General features: G+C 39.0%; 1 protein-coding gene across 3 annotated transcripts in view; it reads left to right on the forward strand.

The window, feature by feature from the left end:
- The window catches only part of LOC309338224 (utrophin-like), a gene marked incomplete at its 3' end in the record, with an annotated part of 204287 nt that overhangs the window by 154065 nt on the left and 26768 nt on the right, over positions 1-23454 (forward strand). For 2 of the 3 annotated variants that reach the window (XM_081855250.1, XM_081855252.1), the window contains 5 exons: positions 6983-7068; positions 9480-9637; positions 10124-10290; positions 14547-14658; positions 21604-21740. In XM_081855250.1, coding sequence (XP_081711376.1) covers positions 6983-7068; positions 9480-9637; positions 10124-10290; positions 14547-14658; positions 21604-21740 — 660 coding nt within the window. Of the gene's footprint in view, positions 1-6982; positions 7069-9479; positions 9638-10123; positions 10291-14546; positions 14659-21603; positions 21745-23454 lie in introns of those variants that run through there. The other variant, XM_081855251.1, reaches the window with a different exon arrangement.

Raw genomic sequence — 23454 nt, forward strand, 5'->3', positions numbered from 1 at the left:
TTGTATTTGAACTTTCACATGATGTAAAAGCCACTTCTGTAAATAGAGTGGAACATCGCACAGGTTTGGTGCTCCCTGCTGTGTTATTTGCAAATCAATTTTTTTCTAGAAGCAAAACAGAAGAGGGAGAGGTAAGTTGCCTTGCATGTGTGTTCACACAGCAAAGTTCCTTTTCTGCCTCCAACCAAAGCAGAATAAAAGGCAATAAAGGAACTTAATCTCCCAGCAGACCTTGGTGAAGTTGAACCATTTAGACTGAAAAGCAGGAAGGTTGTAATCCTAAAGACATTATTCTGGAGGAAAGGTCTACAGAGCTTCCATCAGAATCAGTTGTGGTTATGATTGTCTGTTAAATGCAAGTGCTTCCATTTAATTGGAAATTAATATTATGTTGGGCTTTGTGGAGTACATCTGCCCCTCTCTTTGTAAGACTTGAGTGATGCATTCTTATTCTGGAATCTACAGCAAAGGAAACTCCCCCTGCCTCCATCAAATAAGTTAGTATTAAATCCACTGAATATTACTATTTCTATTTCTGATGGGTAAGAGAGTCTCTCTTCTTCTCCCACTATTTGCCAAAAGACCAGACAAATAAAACCTTTTAAAATGCAAGAAACAAATCCCAAAGACTATGCATGTACATAAAACACCCACCAGCCTCTACAACTTTTCTTCTATCAAGTTAGGCTTACTGGCCCTTGAGGCCCTGATCCACACTGGCCAGTCTGGGCTTAGTGCGGAAAAATGCATTTCTGTTGTCATATATGGGAAAGGTATGAAACCCCTTCATTTACTGATCTTTCCTTCACATTGCTAACAATAGCAAACTAGTACTTAACTGAAAAGCTGAAAAGCTTTTAACTTCAGACCTTAGTTATGTTCTATGTAACACTTCCAACATGCCCTTTATTGTGTTTGCCTCTGTGGTTCATACTCTGTTGTGTAATATGAATGACTAATCCACATTTTAATGAGCAACATAGATATTTCACCTTAGCATTTCAGAGGGTGCAATGTGGTAGAAGACTAAACAAGAAATGGACCTTGCATACATGGTTCTGTGTTTACTGAAATCCATATCAGTGTGAATGTAGCTGTCATTGCATTGCGACACTCAACAGGAAAGCAAGAGTGATATTCAAGAAATGTGCATGACAGCTTGCATTGTGTGACACACACTGCTACAGTCATTTGCATTTTGTAGAGCATGCTATATGACTTATGCTCTCAGTTGTAAATGCCTTTATAAGATCTAGCAACATCTGTGTAAGCTACGGGGTAGCTTAATTGTCATGTGACTTACAGTGCATCTATCAATGTGGCCTCTAAAGTCATATATTCTGCTTCTAAGCAATAGAATTCAGAATTGCAAATCCTTCAAATGTCAATGACTGCATAATTACTTGAAATCATTGATCTCTTGTTGCATTTATTCAGAAGTGTTTGGAAGGAATCCTATATGAAATCATACTTTAACTGATGCCCAGAATCTGTGTAAAGAATGAATATTATTATTATAATAATTTTTAACATGGGCAATCAGAGGATTTATGGTTCATTAACGAAGAAAGTGGGCAGGGAGAAAGAAAGCAATTACAGTTTGTGTAAACAGGTTAAATGAACAATTTTTGAAAGGTACTCACTCAGTAGCTAGATAATTGCATTGCACATTTCTCATTTGGTTGTGCTACACCTGTCAGGTATAGACATCTAAGCTAGGGCTCCGAATGTGTGAATTCAGAAGCAATGTGCTGAAATATATAATGTGTCATAGAGAGATATGAAGAAAAGAACTCCAGTGCTGCTTTCTCATGGAAAAGCTTGAATTCTTAGAGCAGAGGAAGCATTGGGTTTAAAAGGGAAACTATTTTCATAATAAAAAAGCAAAGATAACCATGTTAGTTCATAAAATTCACTCCAAAATCCAGTTGGGCAATTATTTTATTAGGACTAACAAAAATAAATACACATTTCCCAAGTTCTCCAAAACTCGTCAGATGAAGAATTTTGGAAAACTTGAAAGCCTGCCACACTTTGTGATTGCTTCCAGTAAAGATATTGTCCTCTTGTAGGTTTTAGAGTTTTCTCATAGTTTTCTTCTGCATGTCATCCTCTCACTGATTTTAAATGAAACCCACACATATGCTGTTTAAATGTAAGAAACAACATTTTCTAGTTTCACATTGTTGCCTTAATGCATTTTAAGGATTACTGTTGTCATCATGATGTACCATCTCCAGGTGTGAGCTTCTCCCAAGCATCAGGTTGGCCACAGTTAGAACAGGATACTGGAATGGATGGGCCACTGGCCTTTTCTTATATTCTTAGAAGGCTGAGAAATCCTATCTGAAATTCAGATTCCTATGTCGCACCATCAGAGCTTATGGCATAAATTATTTTGATGTAGAAATTGTAAGATTTAAAACTCAATAAAATAAATTAGAAGAGAGCAAGAAGGGAAGAGAGTGGAGGAAAATGCACTCACAGGACTTGATTGACAAATCCATCTTGTCAGTGCTGTCATTCTTGATTTCCATGGTGACACTGTATGTGTGAAATTTGAATCTTGGCATTGCTCTAGCTCAAAAACATAAGAAGTTAACATCTCAAGAGGCCTGCTAGATCAGACCAAAGGCCCATCTATTCCAGCATCCTTTCCCCACAGTGCCCTGTCAGATGCCCATGAGAGAAGCATATAGACAGGATCTGAGCACCACGGTGCTCTCCCACTCATGTTCCTCATCAGCTGATATTCAGATATTCAGCTTGTGCAACTTTGCAATCTTGCAAATGGCCTTAGGTTGCCACAAATTCATTACTTAACATTTTTATTGTTTCTGTCATTGTTGTATACAATTTTTGAAGTAATTAACGCACCTACAAAAACCATCTGCTTCTCTCATGCTATTGTTAATCTAGAATTTAATTAGCTTCACAGACTGAAGAAACATTTGCTGTTAAGCATGCTTACAGATGTTTATGGCCTTTATAAGATGTTAAATGAAAACAATTGACAGGAACACCTATTATCCTTTCTATTTCTGGCACATCAAGAACTGTTTATCCCTCACATTAGGTCAACAAGCAGATCAGAGATGAAATCTAATATCTTTGAACTTTATTTTTTCAAGAACTCAAAGGTTAAATAATTGATTAACATCTGCACTCTAAATAATTTTCAGCATTAAACATAAGCCTATCAATAGTTTATTTCAAATATCTTTTAAGTCTCTAGTTCTGAAAATTCAATATATAGGCAAAGCATGACCTTTACGAATGAGAGGGAACATATGGACCTATTTGACAGAGTTACTATGTTTTGCCATTTTGATAAATTTTGAGTTCTAAGAAAGATTTTTTTTAAGATATTGCAAGCAGACTGCTTTCTAAAAGCTAATTATTAAATTTATTAAGCTGTTGCAGATAGCCAGCTGTGATGTACAGCCCACCTGTGTGTTTCTCTGCACCAGGCATAATTTTATGCACCTCTGTCATGCCTTCCCTTCCTCATCCTTTTTCAAAACTAAAAAGTCTAATACACTGTAGCCTTGATCAGAGTTGCTCAAATTGCTTCATTATTTTAGTTGTCTTTTTTCTGTACATTTTCCAGCTTTACAATATCCTTTTTTTGAGATGCAGGACAGACTTTGGTATTTCAGATTTCAGCAGCGCCCAGTGCTAGCCCAATTCTCAACCTCCATTCTGCTCAATTCACTACATCATAGTTGTGATGCCCTGTTGTGCCCCTAGGCTCAGCGCCCGGTGTGGTGGAAGTAGTTGCACTGCCATAAATTCGCCTCTGATTCCCACTGTGGTCACATCATAGATCTGTATAAAGGCATTGTGATATTGGCACTTTTATTTCAGTTCCTTTCCTAATGATTCCTATAGCAGGGACTGGCTCAGCTATATATAGCGCTGAACATCTGTGCAAGATGAAAACGTGACTTTCTAATGAGTAGCTGGCTCTCATATTTTTTAAAAAATATTTTGATGTTGGTAGTCTGCTTTTTGTGAAGACACTAAACATTTTAGTGTTAACTCAGACTAGAATCCACTGCTTGTTAATACTACTACTACCACTACTACTAATTTATTATTTATATCCCGCCCATCTGGCTGGGCTTCCCCAGACACTCTGGACGGCTTCCCAAAAAATATTAAAATACTGTAATACAGTATTTTACAGAAAAGTCCATGTGATTTACTAAATATATTAGTGAGGTGGAAATTTTGTCCTGTGGGCTTAATTAGAGCTGTGAGGCCATTATCCCTGACCCACACCTGACATCATATGTGGAACAAGTAATGACAATTGGGAACATATAGTGGCTGCTGAAGGAGTCATTCTGTTCATGGAATGAGCTTGGGTCTAGCAGAAACTTGAGGAAATAGAAGTGGAAGACAATTTTTGCCAATCTACCCTGCAGCCAAAAGCTGTGACCCAAATCACCTTATTTTGTGAATAAAATTCTGAATCTAGCTCAGTATTATTAGTTGTGTTTTTGGGGGGTTTTAGATGCAGAGATTGCAATTTGTTTTTGTTTTGGCAACATGCATCAAAACTGTTTTTTTGAAGATCTTTATCAACATTTGTGGAATAGTCTTCTTATGAAGAAAAGGCTACTATTTATGATGATCCTAGACACTTGAATTTGCAATTTTTTCCTATGGATTGTGACCTACAAATATTGAGTTATGGCATTTTTAAAAGTACACTTTTATTTACTTTTAAAAGTAATAATTACATATGTATGTGGAAGAAAAATAATAACTATAAGGACCTTGTGAGTATGGATCAGGATAACATAAGACTTCACAATCCTGGCTGCTTTTTCTTTAAAGCAGGAAGAAACAAAGAAATCAATAAACCTGAGTAAGAGTGCACAGTAAATCTTGCTTACGAGATGCCAGGATAATTCCATGGAACAGTGTGTCTTGTGTCATTTAAAACAAAGCAATAGTGTGGTGGTGGTATGGATTTAAATACTGATATAACACATCAGTAGGCTTTTATTTTTAATTCATCTGTGCTGTCTGGAAGTATGACAACTTCACCAAGCTAAAAGATGCATTCATAACCAAGTAATTATTTTTGTCATGGTGTTTTACTGCTTGTATAATGTTCCTAGGTTCCAGTTTGTAAAACATTAACTACCTCCAGAATTAGTTATTATGTTTTAAAGAAAATACTTTGTGATGAATTTGTGCTTAGACTAGAAGTGAGGCTCCAACTCCCCTCCTCCCTATTGATGTTGCTGCATGGGGCTGATGGAAATTGGACTCCAATTGAAAGTTAGAACATCTGTAGGCCCACAGATTCCTCATGTATGGCACTTATCTATTGGGGAGTTTTTTCATTTCTGTGGCCTCCGTCCCTGCCATCTGAATCTCCCCCTTCTCCAACTTTTTTGTAATGTCCAGTGAAGATTTGGACTGAACTTAAAAGCGTTCGAACTAAAAATGTCAAACTGCTTTCCCAACTGACAGGAGGGAGGCAGCAGTAAATTACATGAAGTAAGTGCAGTTAACTCTTTATTACAAGGGGGGGGGCAAGATCTACACAGGAGTGCCAGGAGTACATGAAGCCTCCAGGTTGGATAAGCCTTCTAAATATAAGAATGGAACATAGGCGTACCATTGATCCCTCAAGGCCTGTACTAACTGGCAGTGGCTCTCCAAGGTTTCAAAGAGTGACCTCTGCCTGGAGACACCAGGGGTTGAACCTGGAACCCTCTGCGTGCAAAGCAAATGTTCTGCCACTGAGTCATGGCTGTTCAACAGTTAAATTATGTAGGTCACAGGGTCCGAAACTGTGGCCTGTGAACCACCGGAAGTCCTCCAGTTTGATTCAGATGGTCTGCAGCAGTGTTTCTCAACCTGTGGGTCCCTAGATGTTGTTGGACTACAACTCCCTTCATTCCTAGCCAGCATGACCAGTGGTCAGGGATGATGGGAGCTGTAGTCCAACAACATCTGGGGACCCACAGGTTGAGAACTGCTGGTCTACAGCATGTCTGTGGATTTGTGGCTTAAGATGGGAGACAGAGCACCCATTGAATAGTTTTTTTATATTGACTTTTAATTATATGTTTGTTGTTTTTATTTCCAATACTGTATTTTACTGTAATACAGTTTGCAAAATCATTAAGTGGTCCACCAAGACCATCAGCAATTTTCAGGTGGTCCATGGGGCACTGAGGTGGGAGAGTTTAGGACCCACTAGTGTAGTTAATTATGTAATTGTGAAATATTCAGAAGGTTTAGAAATATGTACCATCTCCTCACTGAAGCAAAGTCTGGACTAAGTCTTGTGCTTGTAGATTTTTGTCCCAGAGGAGGTTGCCCCAAGCAAATCTTCTGTTAATCCCATGTGCTATGTTAACTTTCAAGAGCAATTGTCCTCTCTGTTTCTTAGGTGTTTGAGGAGTATTTTCCTTGCGGCTTTAAAAATACATCCTTTGTAGCCCATTATGCTGCCATTATGTTTTTTATAAAAATTGGACTGCATGAGCCTGAAGTCACACTGCTCAGATAAAAGAGACATTCTGTGTTATCTAATTGCTGCATATGTCTAGCTTTTATGCCCAATTGTACCTATACATCAAAGTGTTTTTAACACAGACTAGGCAAACAATGTTCTGAAAAATATTAATGTATCTCTAGATAATATAACTTCTGTCTGCTACATACTGTGTAATGTGGCTCCCAGCTGCGTGCAACTGTGTATATCCCATTATTAGAGCACGCTGTGACGCTACACTCCTAAACTTCAATATATTATAATTAATATGAAATGTTTATACAGAATGTAAATATTTAGTGCCTGTACTGTGGAATATTTGCAAAGGAGATTCATTGACACGATTAGCAGCTAATGTCTAAGACTTGAAATACACCAGGTGTGCTTGTCAGTTGTTTTAATGCTGGAATGAAACTACACTACCACCTGCTAAGTATTTTAATGTTGCTTTCATAACAGTGGCCGAACTGGAAAAATCAGAGTGCAGTCCCTGAAGATAGGCTTGATGTCTCTTTCTAAGGGCCTTCTTGAGGAGAAGTATAGATGTGAGTATTATGGGAACGCACCCATTTTCTTCAAGCAATATCGTAATATGGTTTTATCACGCCAAAATGCTTAGCAATAATGTTGCCCAAAGTCAGTGACCATTATATTACAGGAACATGTCTGCAGAGTGAGGTTCAGGCACTCCATTCCAGCAAGAGCTGTCAATTATGTCACGTTTGGGCAGAGGGACTAGAAACGTTAATTGTTCTGCATAGTTTAGAATGATTAGCTCTTTGTTGTGATAAACAGCACAAACTGAACATGCATATATTTAATTTATGGAAGCAGCAAGCAGTGAGGAGTGAACCAGAGTTGATTGGAGCAGGTGCAGTTGTGTGATAACACCACTGCAAAAGAACATGCCGGTATAGCGCCACTGTGCTAAATGTGGTGACTTTACAGTTGCCTTTTGCTCTGATATTTGATCTTTGGGAATATTTCAGCTTCATTCTCAACCAAGCCAGCTTTCAAATGAAATGTGCATTGAAAATGTACCGTAATGCCCATCAGTGTCAAGGTCAAAGTGTTTTAGGACTTACTTAAATGCAGTGATGAGAGATCTTGTGGTCCTCCAGATGTTGTCTAGCACCCATCATCCTTGGCAGTTGATTGTACATATGGGAACTGGCAGTCCAACATCTAGAAGAACACAGGTAATGGTTTTCCATCCATGCCCACATGTTCCTAGTTGCCAATTGTATTACTTTCTTCCATGGCGACTTTCCAGAACCATACTGTCAAAAAGCAAATGTCTTAACTAGCATGTAAAAGGGTCAAAACTTAAAACCATTATTTCTTCCCCGGGTGACTCAAGAAATCACAGTAGTTTTCACATATATTTCAACTGTGTACAATTTAGCTGTTACAGTTGAATTCTTGAGAATGACTTAAGTGAAAGTCTGATGTTAATGGAAAATCCTGCAGAAGGCATGGCTGAATGGTCTCCCAAGAACATGAGCTTGTAACTCTACAGTCCTTTTTACAAGCTAGTTTTTATGCTTGCTGTTCACACTAGGATTAGCTTTTTAAATTGTGGAGATAGCATCTATTGTTTAAAAATTATTCTAAAGATGAACATGCAGTCTTCTGTGTAACTATTACAGATGTTTAATGCTGTTGTATTCATACTGATGCTGTGGATCTGAGATCCATAGAATTGAATAAAAGCTAATATTATTGTAAATGATTATTTAAACAAGTTGGGTTTTGTTCTTTGCTTACAAGCTATCAACTTGACTGTGTCTTACTTCAGGTTTCTTAACAAAAATCAATCATTCCGAGTCCTGTGTATGTGTCTGTCTTCTAAGTACTATGCATCAATAAATTCCACTACTGTAGTGCTTTTAGAAGGTAAAGACTTTAAAACAAAACCTTTTTCTAGTTCACAAATTTTAGATGACCTTCTCAGGCAGACAAAATGTGTGATTGACATTGACTTTGCTCCTCCAAGTGAAATTTTGTCTCCTAGATCATCCTGGTTGTGTTAAGAGGTGTGCATATGAACCCACCTGTATGTTTAGTACTTACATATATTCCTATTCACACTCCCAAGAGGTTTGGCTTATTTTGTTGTAAACGTGCACTCACTATAAAACGTGCTTACCTTTAATCTTATGCCACAAGTTCACACAACAGCAAAAGAAGAAAGATTGGTTTATTACCTGAAATGAAAGTGTAGATGCTGCTTTCAGACAGCAGTTACAATATTAGCGGATCAAGGTCTGTGCCTTTTGTTTGAGAGTTACGCTCTCCCCATCAATAACCAGCCAAGGCAGCGTTTCTCTCACCCATTCCTTGGTCCATAGTCCAGTGAGGCAAAGGGATGAGCATTGAGGAGCAAAGAGGAGGTTCACAGTGGAACTTTGAGCTACCTACCCAACCACTGAACATCTGGGAGATTAAGTATTATTTTGAACCAAGGTATCCTTTGGGAGAAGGGAGGGATACTTTGAGATGGGTTTTGTGTACCATACCCAGTTTGTAGTTGAAAGGGCATTATCCTAATGTTAAATGACTAACTAGTTATCTTATGTGTTTCCTGGATCATGACTTTACTTTTGGAGGAAAAGTTCCAGTATCTGTACAAAACTTCATTCTCTCCTACATGAGGTGATGCTTAGACTTTGCTGGAAACACAAGACCAGCGAGCTGATCTTTACATTAAATATTAGGAGGTCAAAATATTAACTCATGCCTTCCAGATTACATTTAAGATAAGGACCAGTACCAGGATCAATATAGTTTATTGAGGGGTATATTTTATATAGGTTATGCCAACTTCACTGATTGACAAAAATAAACCAGGGGAAAACAAGAGGAATTTTGAACATATGCAGAAATGGTAATTGCTACTTCTAAAAATTGCTAATATAAAAGCAAACAAAGCCTCCCTTCTTTGCCTGCATTCCAGATCTCTTTAAGGAAGTGGCAGGGCCTACAGAAATGTGTGATCAGAGGCAGCTTGGGTTATTGCTTCATGATGCCATCCAAATTCCACGACAACTTGGTGAAGTAGCTGCTTTCGGAGGCAGTAATATAGAACCCAGCGTCCGCAGCTGTTTTCAGCAGGTAGTAACTTTAGCTTTCCTTTAGCAGATTTAAATGTGTCTCTTGACTTACTCAGACTCTTCTGTTTGGGCCAGCTCTGGAATTTACAGAAACCACCTTTTTAAAAAGAAAAAATGGGGAGGGATGATATCATAGATCTATAATACTAAATACAACTACTAAAGCTTCATGCAGATAATTATATTAAAGGAATTTTTCTATGAACTGGAGTAAAAAACCCCCAATCAGTTTTGTCACTCTGACCCAAATAAATCATGATGGCGTACCCAGTGTGCCATCAGCAGCAGAAAGCTGATTATTGTCATCTTTACTTAATTGAATATTGGTAGCAGGAGTGCTCTGATGACTTCAGTGTGAGTCACAGTATCATTGCTGTGGGGACCCCTTGGAAAGATCCAAGTTTCTTTAATAAGAAGAAAAATGTGAAGGTAGATAAGTTTAAAAAAGAACATTCAAATATTTTCTAATCTGCTTTTCATTTATTAGAATAACAACAAGCCAGAAATTGATGTAAAGCAGTTCATAGACTGGATGCATCTCGAGCCGCAGTCCATGGTGTGGCTGCCTGTTCTACACAGAGTGGCAGCTGCAGAAACAGCAAAGCATCAGGCGAAGTGCAATATCTGCAAGGAGTGCCCAATTGTCGGCTTTAGGTAAGCAGAATAAATCATTTACATGTTAAGAGGAGAAGGAAGAGAAGTGGGTGGCTTGTACTTAAAAACTGTTGAAATCTAAAATTTCTTTGGCTCCTGATTGTGAGGAGAGGGGTGCTTTTAAACTGGCCCCACCCTCTTTTGATTGGGCCATGTCCATATAATCTGTCTGTCTGTCTATTTTGTAACCCATCTTTTTCTCCAGATGGCATACAAGATTCTCCCCTTCATCATTCAATCCACAACAACCCTGTGAGGTAGGTCAGGCCAAGAGGCTGTAACTGGCCCAAGGTCACCCAGTTGACCTTCATGGACAAGTGGGGATTCAAACACTTAGCTCCAAGGTGCTAGTCTTAACACTCTAACCACTACACCAAACCTGGGTCTGGTCATGCCGCTCTCCACATATGACCCCCAAATGGCACATGTGGCCTAGTTAAATAAAGGCTGCTGAGCCCTGAACTACCACATAGCCTACTTACATACCTGCTGCTACAAAACCATTAATCTTCTCACATAAGATCTGGTAGAATGCATATTTTCTCTGATTCATTCTTTAGTATTGTACAAGACATCTTCAGATTGGTTTAAAAAAATTATTCCGCCATTTTAAGGCAGGAACCCGAGTTGCATATGTTATTGCTTTTTCTGTTTTGAGAAGGCAAGGTATAGCAAAACAGACTGGGCTTAAGCAGGCTTGGCAACCTTTGACTACAACCTTCGCTTGGCCTCAGCTAATGTGGTCAATTTTCAGGGGTGATTGGTGGAGTCCTGCAATAATTGGAGGGCCACTGGTGTCCCACTCTTGAACTAAAGAGAAGTTGAAAGAACACTAACACTGAGAGCACAGAAAGTAATGTGGCAATTTTTGTACTGCAGTGAGCTGAATTTTACTGCATCTACTCATAAAGGTGAATTATATGGCCAATGTGATATTACAGTGGAGGTCATGAAAAACAGGGCTCCACATAAAATGTTGAAACAGCTGGTTCAGCATCTCTAAATGTAATTCTCTAAATTATAAACATATATTCATGCATCAGAAAACAAAAATAGCAGACATCTGCATTAAATCTAGCTATAAAAAGTTCCAAAACTAGATAGAATTGACTAAAGCAATCACTCTCAAACCTAGATGGCAATCTATCTACTGTAGCATGGACTGCCTTAACATGTTTGTTACACAAAAGAATATAATCTGCCTTCTACAAGAAGAGCAATCTAGTATTTCTGATATCTGTAGCTCATTATAATTATTATCATCTACCTGCATCATTAGAGATTGCCACTGAACACTAAGCTAAAGTATAAAAAGCCCTTTCTAAGTTTGTTTTTAAGAAAGCAAAGCCTCAGGTTCTTTAAATGCCATTTTAATGTTGAACGAATGTAGATATATAGCAATGTGTATCACCAGTTCTATCTTCTGCTCCACAGAATCTATTAGAGAGAAAGAGTATATTTTGCTTCTCTAATTCTGTCATCTATATGTAAAATGATTCTTCAATTGATCGTGACAATAGGAAACCTAAGGTCTTACCTTCACATGTTCTCCACTGATTTCACAACTGTGTAATTGTTACAACCCAGTAGGAAATTTCCGAGCCATAATGAGATCTCGTACTAGGCTTGTCACCCAAACACATGTAAGGGTCAAGAACTAATTGTGTTAGCTGTCAATCACTTTATTTATTTATATAGGCATTTATATGCTGCCTATCAAAACAGTTTTCTCAAGGCAGGTTACAATTAATGCTACAATTAATGAATGCTTCCTTCTCAGGTGTTCGTCTTAGTCACTTGACACTTTCTGACGTTAAATTTGCATATTGCTGGATGTCTCTGGCAGTCATTTTGAAATTCAATGAACAGCTGTATAGCACGGGTAGATCAGCTTTCTATATGCTGTCACTTGTTGTTAGTCTTTATAAATGTGTTGCCTTTCATTGAGTCCTTACACTCCTCCCTGCCTCTTGATGGCACAACCCTGTACACTTGTTCCCATATTGTATTTTTGGACTTCAGAGGTTCAGAAAAAAACTTTGGGCCCCCCAAAATAAAAGCTGAAAGATTTTTACTCAATAGATGTCAGCATCACATAAAGTGGTTCATCCACAGCCTGAATCACCTACAGTTGATCACTCCTTGCCTTAAGAATGTACATTAAAATATTAAATCACATAGTTTCCAAATACTTTATATATATTTTAAATAGTGGCATATACATTGTTTAAATAAGTGGTTACTTGGCAGAGCTTGGAGTATGACCATTGGGATTGCGCCTTAAGCACTTGGAAACGAGAATAAGAGAATAAGAGTGCTTCTTTCCCTTTTTTAACCTACATTAGAATCAGTAACATGGTAAACATAACAAATTCCTTCCAGTAGCACCTTAAAGACCAACTAAGTCAGTTCTTGGTATGAGCTTTCGTGTGCATGCACACTTCTTCAGATACCGTATCTGAAGAAGTGTGCATGCACACGAAAGCTCATACCAAGAACTGACTTAGTTGGTCTTTAAGGTGCTACTGGAAGGAATTTGTTTTGTTTTGACTTTGGCAGACCAACACGGCTACCTATCTGTAAATGGTAAACATAGTTATGGAAATATACTGTGGCTATATGCCTTTATGTGCATGAGAAGAAGGAAAAAGCAAGGCATAAATTGTTATTCACAAATGGGTCTTCACATCTCTTTGGCTACTCTGAGTTTGACTAACACTGGATTATCACCCATTGTTTTTCATTTATTTTACTTTGAATCATTGGTTTAAGATGCTGTGAGCTGCACTGAGAATTGTTTACAGAAATGAGACTAAAAGCCAGATAAACTTTAAAGCAGATAAAGATTATGTATTTCCTAATATCTGAAAGGTACAGCGAAAATGAGATTCTTCACATTTATTAGTATAATTAGTAGGAGTTATTAGTATGCTGTGGTCTAGTTAAAGTTGTTGTTTATGTAGAGCAGGGATAAGGAATCCAGAGGGCCATGTTTCTTCTTGGGCAAGTTGTATGTTTTTGAACTGCTTTAAACCATTTTAACCTGCCCTGTAACCTTAAAGTGAAGGGTGCATAGGTAATAAATCTAAATAATAACAGTAACAATATTTTAAATATGATTGTGTCTTGTTGTGCCAGCCAATAAATAATGAAACATGGGCCACACCAAACAGTGCTTCCACTTAGATTTCATTAAAACTGTTTCTCTGATTTTGATCAAGATTCTACTCAGTTCAATATCCTGTTCCTAAAAATTACGCTAGTTGTGGCAGTTTCAGATGTGTAGCAATTCCATGAGTGGTTTTTTTAAAAAATAATAATAAAAAGAATGAATAATTGGGTAGGGGATCAGGATTCCAGTGAGGGGCAAATGACTACGGCATCCTTACCCACCCACCCCTGCCACGATCCCAAGACAAATATGGATCCCTGTACCTACTATTTATGTCAGGGAGGGGACAACCATAACAACAGTCAGTTCCAAAGATTTGAGGAAATTTTAATCCAAAGTCTTACATTTGTTTCCTCTTAGACCCACATAAAATCTTTGAAAAAGAATACCTTTGCTTGCTTATAGGTATTGAGGATTTATCCTGCTACCGTTAAACTTTTGGTTGTTAAATTGTGTTTTATTTTATGCATTTTATTGCTTTTAATGGATTGTACTTGTTGTTATTGTTCTGAACGGCTCTGAAAATTAAGTTATTGAAAAGCAGCATAAAAGCATGTTTGATAGATAAATAAATAAATAAATAGATTTGATAAGACTGGGTCCAGACTTTGTTTCCCAGCAATGAAAAGCGCTCCTTCTGTCTGCAGAAAACTTCTGACCTAGCAGAGTAATCTTACTAATGGAATGTGGAGTGGAATTGGAAGGTGGTTTTCCCCTATAATCCCCACCCCATTCTGCTGGGGACTGCAGAGGGAAGAGGAAAATAGGGAGAATCACTTCCCACCTTTCCACCAGTAGGAGTGGCATGAGCAAAATCTGGATGCAGTTCACTGTGCTTGCTCCCATTCATTTGGGTTCCTTAACATATCACAATATAAGTACTGCTAACACTGCAGTGTGTAGTAATTACAATAGGATGATGGGCAAATGGTAACACAGTGGGGTAAAGGTTTAGGATGGTGAGCCCAAACAGTAAGATTGTGTGGAGATCTACTTCAAGCTTCAGAGCCTATGGAGATGGGCTACAAAGTGGTTAAGATTTCCTTAAAATGGAGCCTTCATTATTTTTCCATTACATTCACAGATATCGGAGCCTGAAACATTTCAACTACGATGTCTGTCAGAGTTGTTTCTTTTCTGGTCGTACAGCAAAGGGTCATAAATTACATTACCCGATGGTGGAGTACTGCATACCAGTGAGTAGTCATTTACTGACTCTTTCTAATAGATTGTTCTTGGATTATACCATACTTTCCCTGTCTCTCCCATTCTTTGGGAACCTATTTATTCATTTATTTTGTTTAAGCAATGTGGCTTTTAAAAAAAATACTAGTTTCAGGACTAAGGTTCTTTCAAAGTAGCTCACAATAAAAATACTCAATATGCCCCCCCCCAAGACAACATCACCAATTTGATAATTCCATGAATTCAACCTATCAGCTTTTGAGTAGATACCAGTTAGGACTGTGCTGAACAGTATCCAACCCAATGTTTGCTGTTAGCTGCCCTGTACATTCTTAACTGAAAATGAAGGAGAAAAATGTTTTGTAAATAGAATCTATATGATCTTACATTTTAAAAAAGTAAAATTCTTATTAGTAGAATTTTTAAAAATAATTTAATATTGTTACTATTCTGATGAATTATACTAATTAGTTTTCACAGAAAATAAGAAATGCTAATAAGAAATATGAAATGTTCCTTGAATATGTGCTAGATGATGCTGATACCTATTCTTGAGTACATTCCTTTTGCAATGCTTGAGATTACTTATGGGGCTCATAAAATAGTTTTCTGGATTCTTTGCAAGTACAGTGGTGCCTCGCAAGACGAAATTAATTCGTTCCGCAAGTTTTTTCTTCTTGCGAGTTTTTTGTCTTGCGAAGCACGGTTTCCCATAGGAATGCATTGAAAATCAATCAATGCGTTCCTATGGAGACCGTCCGGGGACAGAGGGGAAGGCACGCGCCTTCCCCTCTGTCCCCGGACCTGTTTAAAGCAAGGGGTGGTGGGGAGAAGATTGCTTCTCCCCGTTGCCTGCCCCGCAATCTCCGGGGACAGAGGGGAAGGCGCACACCTTCCCGGACCTGGTAAAAGCAAGGGGCGGCAGGGAGAAGATTGCTTCTCCCCGTTGCCTGCCCCGTTGCGCGCCTTCCCCTCTGTCCCCGGAGATTGCGGGGCTGGCAACGGGGAGAAGCGATCTTCTCCCCGCTGCCCCTTGCTTCAAAAGAGGTCCGGGGACAGCGGGGAAGACGCGCTGCGCTTCCCCGCTATCCCTGGAGCTTGCGGGGCAAGCTTCGTTTTGCGAAGCAAGCCCATAGGGAGATGCGTCTTGCGAAGCGGCTAAGAAAACGAAAAACTCCTTCGTCTAGCGAGTTTTTCATTTTCCGAGGCGTTCGTCTTGCGGGGCACCACTGTAGTGACTTGTCTTTTGATGAAAGCTTTGTCCCCCATCCTAAATGCCACGTTTTAAAAGAAAAATAAAGCCATATGAAAATTCAGTGCAGCACTAATTAAAATCACACTGTGAAAACTGCTTTTTTCATGGAGTCACAGTTGTGATATTTAAAGGTTTTCAACCACGTCAACAGGGCCAATTGTGTGGGTGTTTCCAATGGAAGCTGAAGATAAAAGCAGTTACAAAAATAAAACAGAGTTTGAGAAAAACCTAGACATCATAAAAATAGCTCTCCTTTGTGGATTATATAAGCGAACTAAATGACATGCAGAGGATGTAGATTGTGACATGCTACCTAGAGGAGGTACCTGCCCAGCATGCTCTACTAAAATTTTTTAAAAGGCATTTTCATGCTTTCTGGCACTTGTCACGGTGTTCTGTGCACCAGAAGTGGTTTAGTCATGTGGGCCACATGACCCAGAAAAGCTGTCTGCAGACAATGTCAACTCCCTCAGCCTGAAAGCAGAGATGAGTGCAGCACCCCATAGTCAAATTCAGCTGGACTTAGCCATCCAGGGGTCCTTTACCTTTACCTTACTAAAAATAAGAATAAGAATTATTCAAATGTAGTAGGAGTCATAGATTCAGGTTATTTCAGAAAGAGCTGAACCCTACCATGTTGTGTAGTATACCAGGGATGGGATATCTGTGGCCCTCTGAATGTTTTTTGTCCTTCATCAGTTCTAGCCACCATGGTCAGCGGTCAGGGATGGTGTGAGTGGTAACCCATCAACATGTATAGGAGCACAGATTCCCCATCTCTGCAACGAACAGGCTATTTTAGCCTACTTCTACTTTCATTCCCCTTGTCCAAGCCACTTGTCCAGGTTTCTTGCAAATTGGTTCTGAAAGAGCCAGGCTGCAATACCTAAGCACACTTACTAGGGAAAAAACCTTATCAAATACTGAAGAACCGCTTGGATTGCTCTGCTTGATATTTAAAAGCAAACACAATAGACTTCAGACCAGTGTCAGCAGAATAAAATGATAACACTTTCAGCGATGAAAACGTTATTACTGTACCAGCTGATAAGGGAATGTAGTATTGTTATCTGGAGCAGACATGATTGTGAAAGATTTATAAACAATTATAGGGTATGTATTTCTATTTTTCATGCGATTGTGATCCTGTTCCAGAAATGGGACCCAGCATCAATGCTACCTTACATCTGAGCAATGCCTTCCTCTATTCCATAAAATGATTATGGATATTTACTTAATCAAAACATCAAATGTTATATATTGACTAAAATCCACAGAGAGGTATTTTTTCCACCAGGCAGGCTGCAAGTCCACATACGAGTCATTCTCTAAATATGTAGGGTCCCCACCCCCCACCCCCAAGACCAGGGGTTGCCAAGCTCAAATCCCACATTAAAGACTTCTTTTTTATCAGTAAATTACAGGATATCAGCATCACACAACAGGAGGTCCTAACAGAATGAATTTGAAAGATGATGTCCCAACATCACTACTACCCTCCTCATTTTATTTTTTCACTAGCTTAAATTTATTTGGACCAACATATTTTTCCATTCTAATGAAAAATTGTACTGGCAAGCAAGAGTATTGCCATAGATTCAACATGACTTAAGAAGTTGCCAATCTTTGTATGGGACAGTTTGAAAATGCCTCTATAAACCTCTCCATCTCTAACCACTACCAGCAGATCATCAGTTACTGCAGTAAATATATAGAGGGCATCTCTTTAATTTCTCATGACAGCTAGGAAGAATTATGAAAGTTCTACTTGTGAATTAAGAGCTGGATAAAAGCATCAATTTTGAGATGCATTCAAGTACGGCCTGGTAAAAAGATCCTTGGATTATCTTAAGTACATAATTATTCAAGAAAGCCTCAAATTGCAACACAAGTTTGTAAGATCTGATACTTCTCAGCCTAAATATATTACAAACAACTCACTGAAATGACAGTTTCTAGGAATTTGGTACAATTGTTCAAATAGCAATATATTTTTCTTGTATTCAGACTTACCGCATAAAGGTAATCTAATTATGTGTTGTGGGCTGCAAGAATTAGAGCAGAAAAACAGAATGGAAACTACATATAACTGAGACACTTAAATTGGATAGGCTAGTATGCAGCTGCTCCTATAGTCCAGTAAGTGCTTCACTCAGGAGTTCCGCAACTTTTAACTCCATCACAGGGTTATTTTTCCATATGGCAATTGTAGCTATTGTTATACAGACAGAATCAACAGTTTGTATCTTGATGTGAATAAATGGGATTTCCTTAGTGAATAGCTCGGACAGACAATCTTTATTGAGGAAATGAAAATGGCATGAGGAACTCTGCAGAGGAGCTCTGAAGAATCAATCTGCTTTCGGAATAATATGGTATTACGAGTGAAGTACTTAAAAAGCTGTGGGTTGCTCCACAGAAAGTTATCCTGCCAGAGACCATCATCATGTTGAGACATTGCCAACCAGATGTCAGCAAGCAGGCCCTTACTGTGGCAGCCCTCTTCCCACTTGTGGTTCGCAGCAACTGGCATTCAGAAGCATACTGCCTCTTAGAGCGGAAGTAGTACAGAGCCCTTGTGACTAGTAGCCATTGACAGCTGTATCCTCCATGAGACTGCCTAATCCTCTTTTAAAGCCATCCAAGTTGGTGGCTTGTGTGGCTTGCCATTTCCTTTAAAGAAATCAGCACAAACAAGTGTGAACAGTTATTTAAAGGTTTGTATACTGTTAAAGTTTCAAGCATTGGGGAAAGCTAGGTTAAATAAGGTCTCACATACATTAAAATCTTCCGTTGTCCCAACATGATGAAGTTCAATAGAAGTGACTGTGCTCCCTGGCAGGGATGCATTAAAAAGCTCTCCTCTAGTTTTAAGCCTCAAAGGGAAATTATGGAATTGGAAAAAGGTCAGCTTCAGCACTTCTCACACTATGGCAAGGAACAAATGGAGCAATAAGTCAAGCAAAGTGAAATGGATTTTGTCCATGCAACATCTGAAAAACCAATCAACAAATCTTAAAACCATCTTGAATTATTTTAAAACCACACAAGGCCAACAAACACCCAGCTACTGAGGAACAGGTGTTTCCTATATAGTTTTGAAACTGCATACTGGATGAAACTTCATTGGGGGCTATTTGACCACCAGCTAAAAAACGCAATCTGCAATTAAGGTATCTAAATATCTCACAAATAGCCTTAGCAACGGACAAAGAAATTGTTTGTTGTCCTGTGATTATTGGCATCATGATGATTTTGTTTTCTATAATGCAAACCAATGTGGTCTCTATTATTAGCGTAGGGATTTATCTCTACAAGTTCAATTGACTGAAATGCCACCCACATATTAGTCATTCGTTATTTATTTCACAACTCTCTTGCTTGCAGCAGAAATTAAAATCAAACAAACACAAATAAAACCATAAAATGGAAATGTCTAAAACCATAAAACAAGCAGATACAAACATCAATATAACAAGCTCACAACAGCATAAAAAAAAAAAAAATCCAATCTGAATAGATTTTAAGATTTAAACGGTATTCACCTGGCACCAAAAAGAGGATAACATAGGCAATAGGCCAGTCCCCCTGGAGAGGGCACTGGATGAGTGCCACCACTGAAAAGGCCCTCTCTTTGGCAGATACCCACCACACCTCCTTAAATGGGGGCACATTGAGAAGGGCCTCGAGATGAAGTTCTTAGGCTCTGGGCAGATATATTTGGGAGAAAGGTGGTTCTTCAGCTAATCTGATCTGAAGCTATTTAAAGGTCAATATAAGAGCACTGTGAATTGGATCCAGAAGTAGACTAGAAACGGATGACAAAGCACTGGCATGATATTATTATCCTACCCAGCTTAACAGTCTTGCTATCCTGTTTTTGACCAGCGGAAGTTTTGGGCTGCTTATAACGGCAGCCCCACATGCAACACTTTGCAGTCAAAAAGTAAGAGTTTACCAGAGCATGGATAACTAATGCTAATCTGTCCCGAAAGAGCCATGATTGGTATATTAGCCTAAACTAATAAAAGGTTTTCTGAGTTACAGAGGCCACATGTCCATCCACTTAAAATGCTGGATCCAAGAGCACCCTTGCATTTTTTGTTATAATTATACATTATATTATACATTATTATATATTTAATTTATAATATATACATAATCAATATAAATATGATCTAACTTATGGTTAAAGATGTTTTGAATCAGTACTTAATGAACATTTTGGAAATCCCTGGTCTTGAATGGGGTAACTGTGCCCCTGAAGAACCAGGTGCGCAGCCTGGGAGTCATTCTGGACTCACAGCTGTCCATGGAGGCACAGGTCAATTTTGTGTCCAGGGCAGCTGTTTATCAGCTCCATTTAGTTCGCAGGCTGAGACCCTATATGCCCACGAACTGTCTCGCCGGAGTGGTGCATGCTCTGGTTATCTCTCGCTTGGACTACTACAATGTGCTCTATGTGGGGCTACCTTTGAAGGTGACCCGGAAACTACAACTAATCCAGAATGCGGCAGCTAGACTGGTGACTGGGAGCAGCCACCAAGACCACATAACACCGGTCCTGAAAGACCTACACTGGCTCCCAGCATGTTTCCGAGCACAATTCAAAGTGTTGGTCTGACCTTTAAAGCCCTAAATGGCCTTAGTCCAGTATACCTGAAGGAGCCTCTCCACCCCCATCATTCTGCCCAGACACTGAGGTCCAGTGCCGAGGGCCTTCTGCTGTTTCCCTCACTACGAGAAGCCAAGTTACAGGGAACAAGGCAGAGGGCCTTCTTGGTAGTGGCACCTGCCGTGTGGAACGCCCTCCCACTAGATGCCAAAGAGAACAATAAATACCAGACTTTTAGAAGACATCTGAAGGCAGCCCTGTTTAGGGAAGCTTTTAATGTTTAATAGATTATTGTATTTTAATATTCTGTTGAAAGCTGCCCAGAGTGGCTGAGGAAACCCAGCCAGATGGGTGGGGTATTATTTATTTATTTATTTATTTATTTATTTATTATACATTTTGCATCTTCGTCTACAGCAATGTCATCTCAATATAAACCCTTTGATACTTCTGACCAGCTTCTAACCAAGCTTCTTTCCCAGAAGCTCTGTATGTTTGTTGCCATTAAGACTGAAACCTAAGGGGGGCTTGAATTGGGAGCCTCTGACTGTAGAGATGTGGACAGACAACCACTTACTGTGCTACTCTGCTGTGTTCTTATGATTGGCAAGCAGTGTTTATTTTTTTTCTTAGTTTGGATACCTCTGGAGAAGAGGTAGCAACAGAATCTCAAGCTAAAATTCCTCAGTTTTACAAAAAAATAAAGTACTTTGGAGGATTAAAATAGTCTCTAATGTTTGTGATTAAATTACCTTTCCTTTTGAACGTAATTGGATAGCTTTTAGCATTTTGCCAGTTCTAGCATTTGTTGCAAGTCACTTTATTAAATTGAAAAATGTATATAAGTTGCTGTATAATTTAAGAACTGCTGGCTTGTAAAGCTAGTAACAAATGAAGAAATTGCTTTTTAGTCCCAGACTTATTTATTCTTATTCTTTTGTGTTCAGTTTAAGTTCATCTTTAATGCCCCAACTCTTAAAATCATTGCCATTTACACTTTCCTACTATTTCAGTTGGCAGTATTAGTCATTGACAGCGGAATCGAAAATATTTAATTTGCACTCTCTGTATTTTTCTTTTTTCTAGACAACATCGGGAGAAGATGTACGAGATTTCACCAAAGTGCTAAAGAACAAGTTCCGCTCAAAGAAATATTTTGCTAAACACCCACGGCTTGGCTACCTACCAGTGCAAACTGTTCTAGAAGGTGACAATTTGGAGACGTAAGTTTTGAATACACAGACAGACCAATGGGTTTTTATATACAATTTTCTCCCGTTAATAAAAATTTTTTTGTTAAAAGCCACAGTAATTCCAAGAACATTAGAGTGAATTATGGATTAAGGCAAGAATTGTGAATTAAAACTTAGATGCAGCTACAATGACTGATTAAGGAAGCAATATGAAATGTTTTGATGAAATGACCCAGTGTAGCTAAAGCTAAGCACTTTTCAGTTCTGTTGATCTGAATGATTAATATTAAAAGTGCTTAAATTGTGCTGGATTGTGCCCAGAAAATCTGTTCCTTAACAACAACAAAAGTGCATTCATTGAAAAAGAGGGAAGGCATATTGCATGTCGAGGTCCCCAGGGCCACCCCAATAACTCACACATCACACAGAATTTTTTGTTTAAGGTTTTTGGCATAATTTTGGCCACAACTTTATTAAAATACAAAAATGTGAGTGGTTGCTTAGGCATTGGTTGCGACTATCTGCCCCCACCATGGGGGACAGACTGACATTCCGCACGATGCGAAAGTCAGAAAAGGGGAATACACTTGGGGGCAGCGACGGAGCAGGGAACCTGCCCTCAGCCCTCCCCAAATGCAACCAGGAGCTCATTGCTATGGCCCGAGCCCCCTTGACAGAGTGGACAAGCAATAGTTAGCCCCCGATTCCTTTAACGGAATCCCTTGCAGCAGCAGCATTAGAGAGGCAGGCACAGCCAATCCATGCCCCGCAACCAACCAAACCATAAACCAATGCCTAACCGCGAACCTTACAAGTTGTGACGATTTGCTACGCAGTAGGCAAAAACCAAATGGCCCCAGCCAATCATCCAGATGGACAAAATTCCTACCGGGCCCCTGCCCCAAGAGCAGACGACCCCATGACAGGCATAGCAAGGTCAAAGCAAACAATCCCAATTCTAGGGAGGGGGGGACGGGCAATCCGATGCACAGGCGAAAAGAGGAAGCCCTAGCCTTGTGCAAGGAGTTTTAGCATTTCTGGCTGTCAATCAACAAATGGCAACATTAACTTCTTCCCAACAACAAGGGAAGCCCCAATCGCATCAGTGGCCAACGAACAATTAGCCCGCTCCCAACTTTGGAGTGTCCTGGAGGCCCCCACCACAACACATGCTCTCCATGAAGGAGAAGATGCTTTTCCAAACATGAGAAAAGAGGAGAAAATGCAGCTACTACCTAAGATGTCCTCAACAAATATTTTCATTCTTAAGGATTTTTTCATCTTAAACTGTATTTTTCTAGGTATGTAGGCACCTCAACTGCATCATTAATAAGATGAAAGTACAGTTAGCATTACTACTATGTAGTATTCATGCTTCTGGAATACCCTTGCCTTCTGCTTCCCCTTTTGTTCAACAATAACCATGCCGAAGTTTTTAAACTGGATAGTACACCTAAATGCTGGAATCAAATACAACTGTGCAGCATAATCGGAGTGAATTTTTCCCAATGAAAGCAGTTGGTTCTGTTGGTTTTAGGAAGATTTAAACAAATTCCTAGTGGTTAAGGACATGAGGTTTTGGTTTTTTTTAAAAAAAGCATTTATTAATGTTCCAATAAGAACATCTAATTAACATATCAAATCAAATCCAATAAAAATAAAAAACTAAAATAAAAAAAGTTCAATTGTCTTCCAAATTGTAATAATTTTTGTTTTGGCTTCCCACGGTCTGAATTCCGAAGCG

This window comes from Podarcis erhardii (genome assembly GCF_964252035.2).
Source record: "Podarcis erhardii genome assembly, chromosome: 3".
NCBI classification, from domain to species: domain Eukaryota; kingdom Metazoa; phylum Chordata; class Lepidosauria; order Squamata; family Lacertidae; genus Podarcis; species Podarcis erhardii.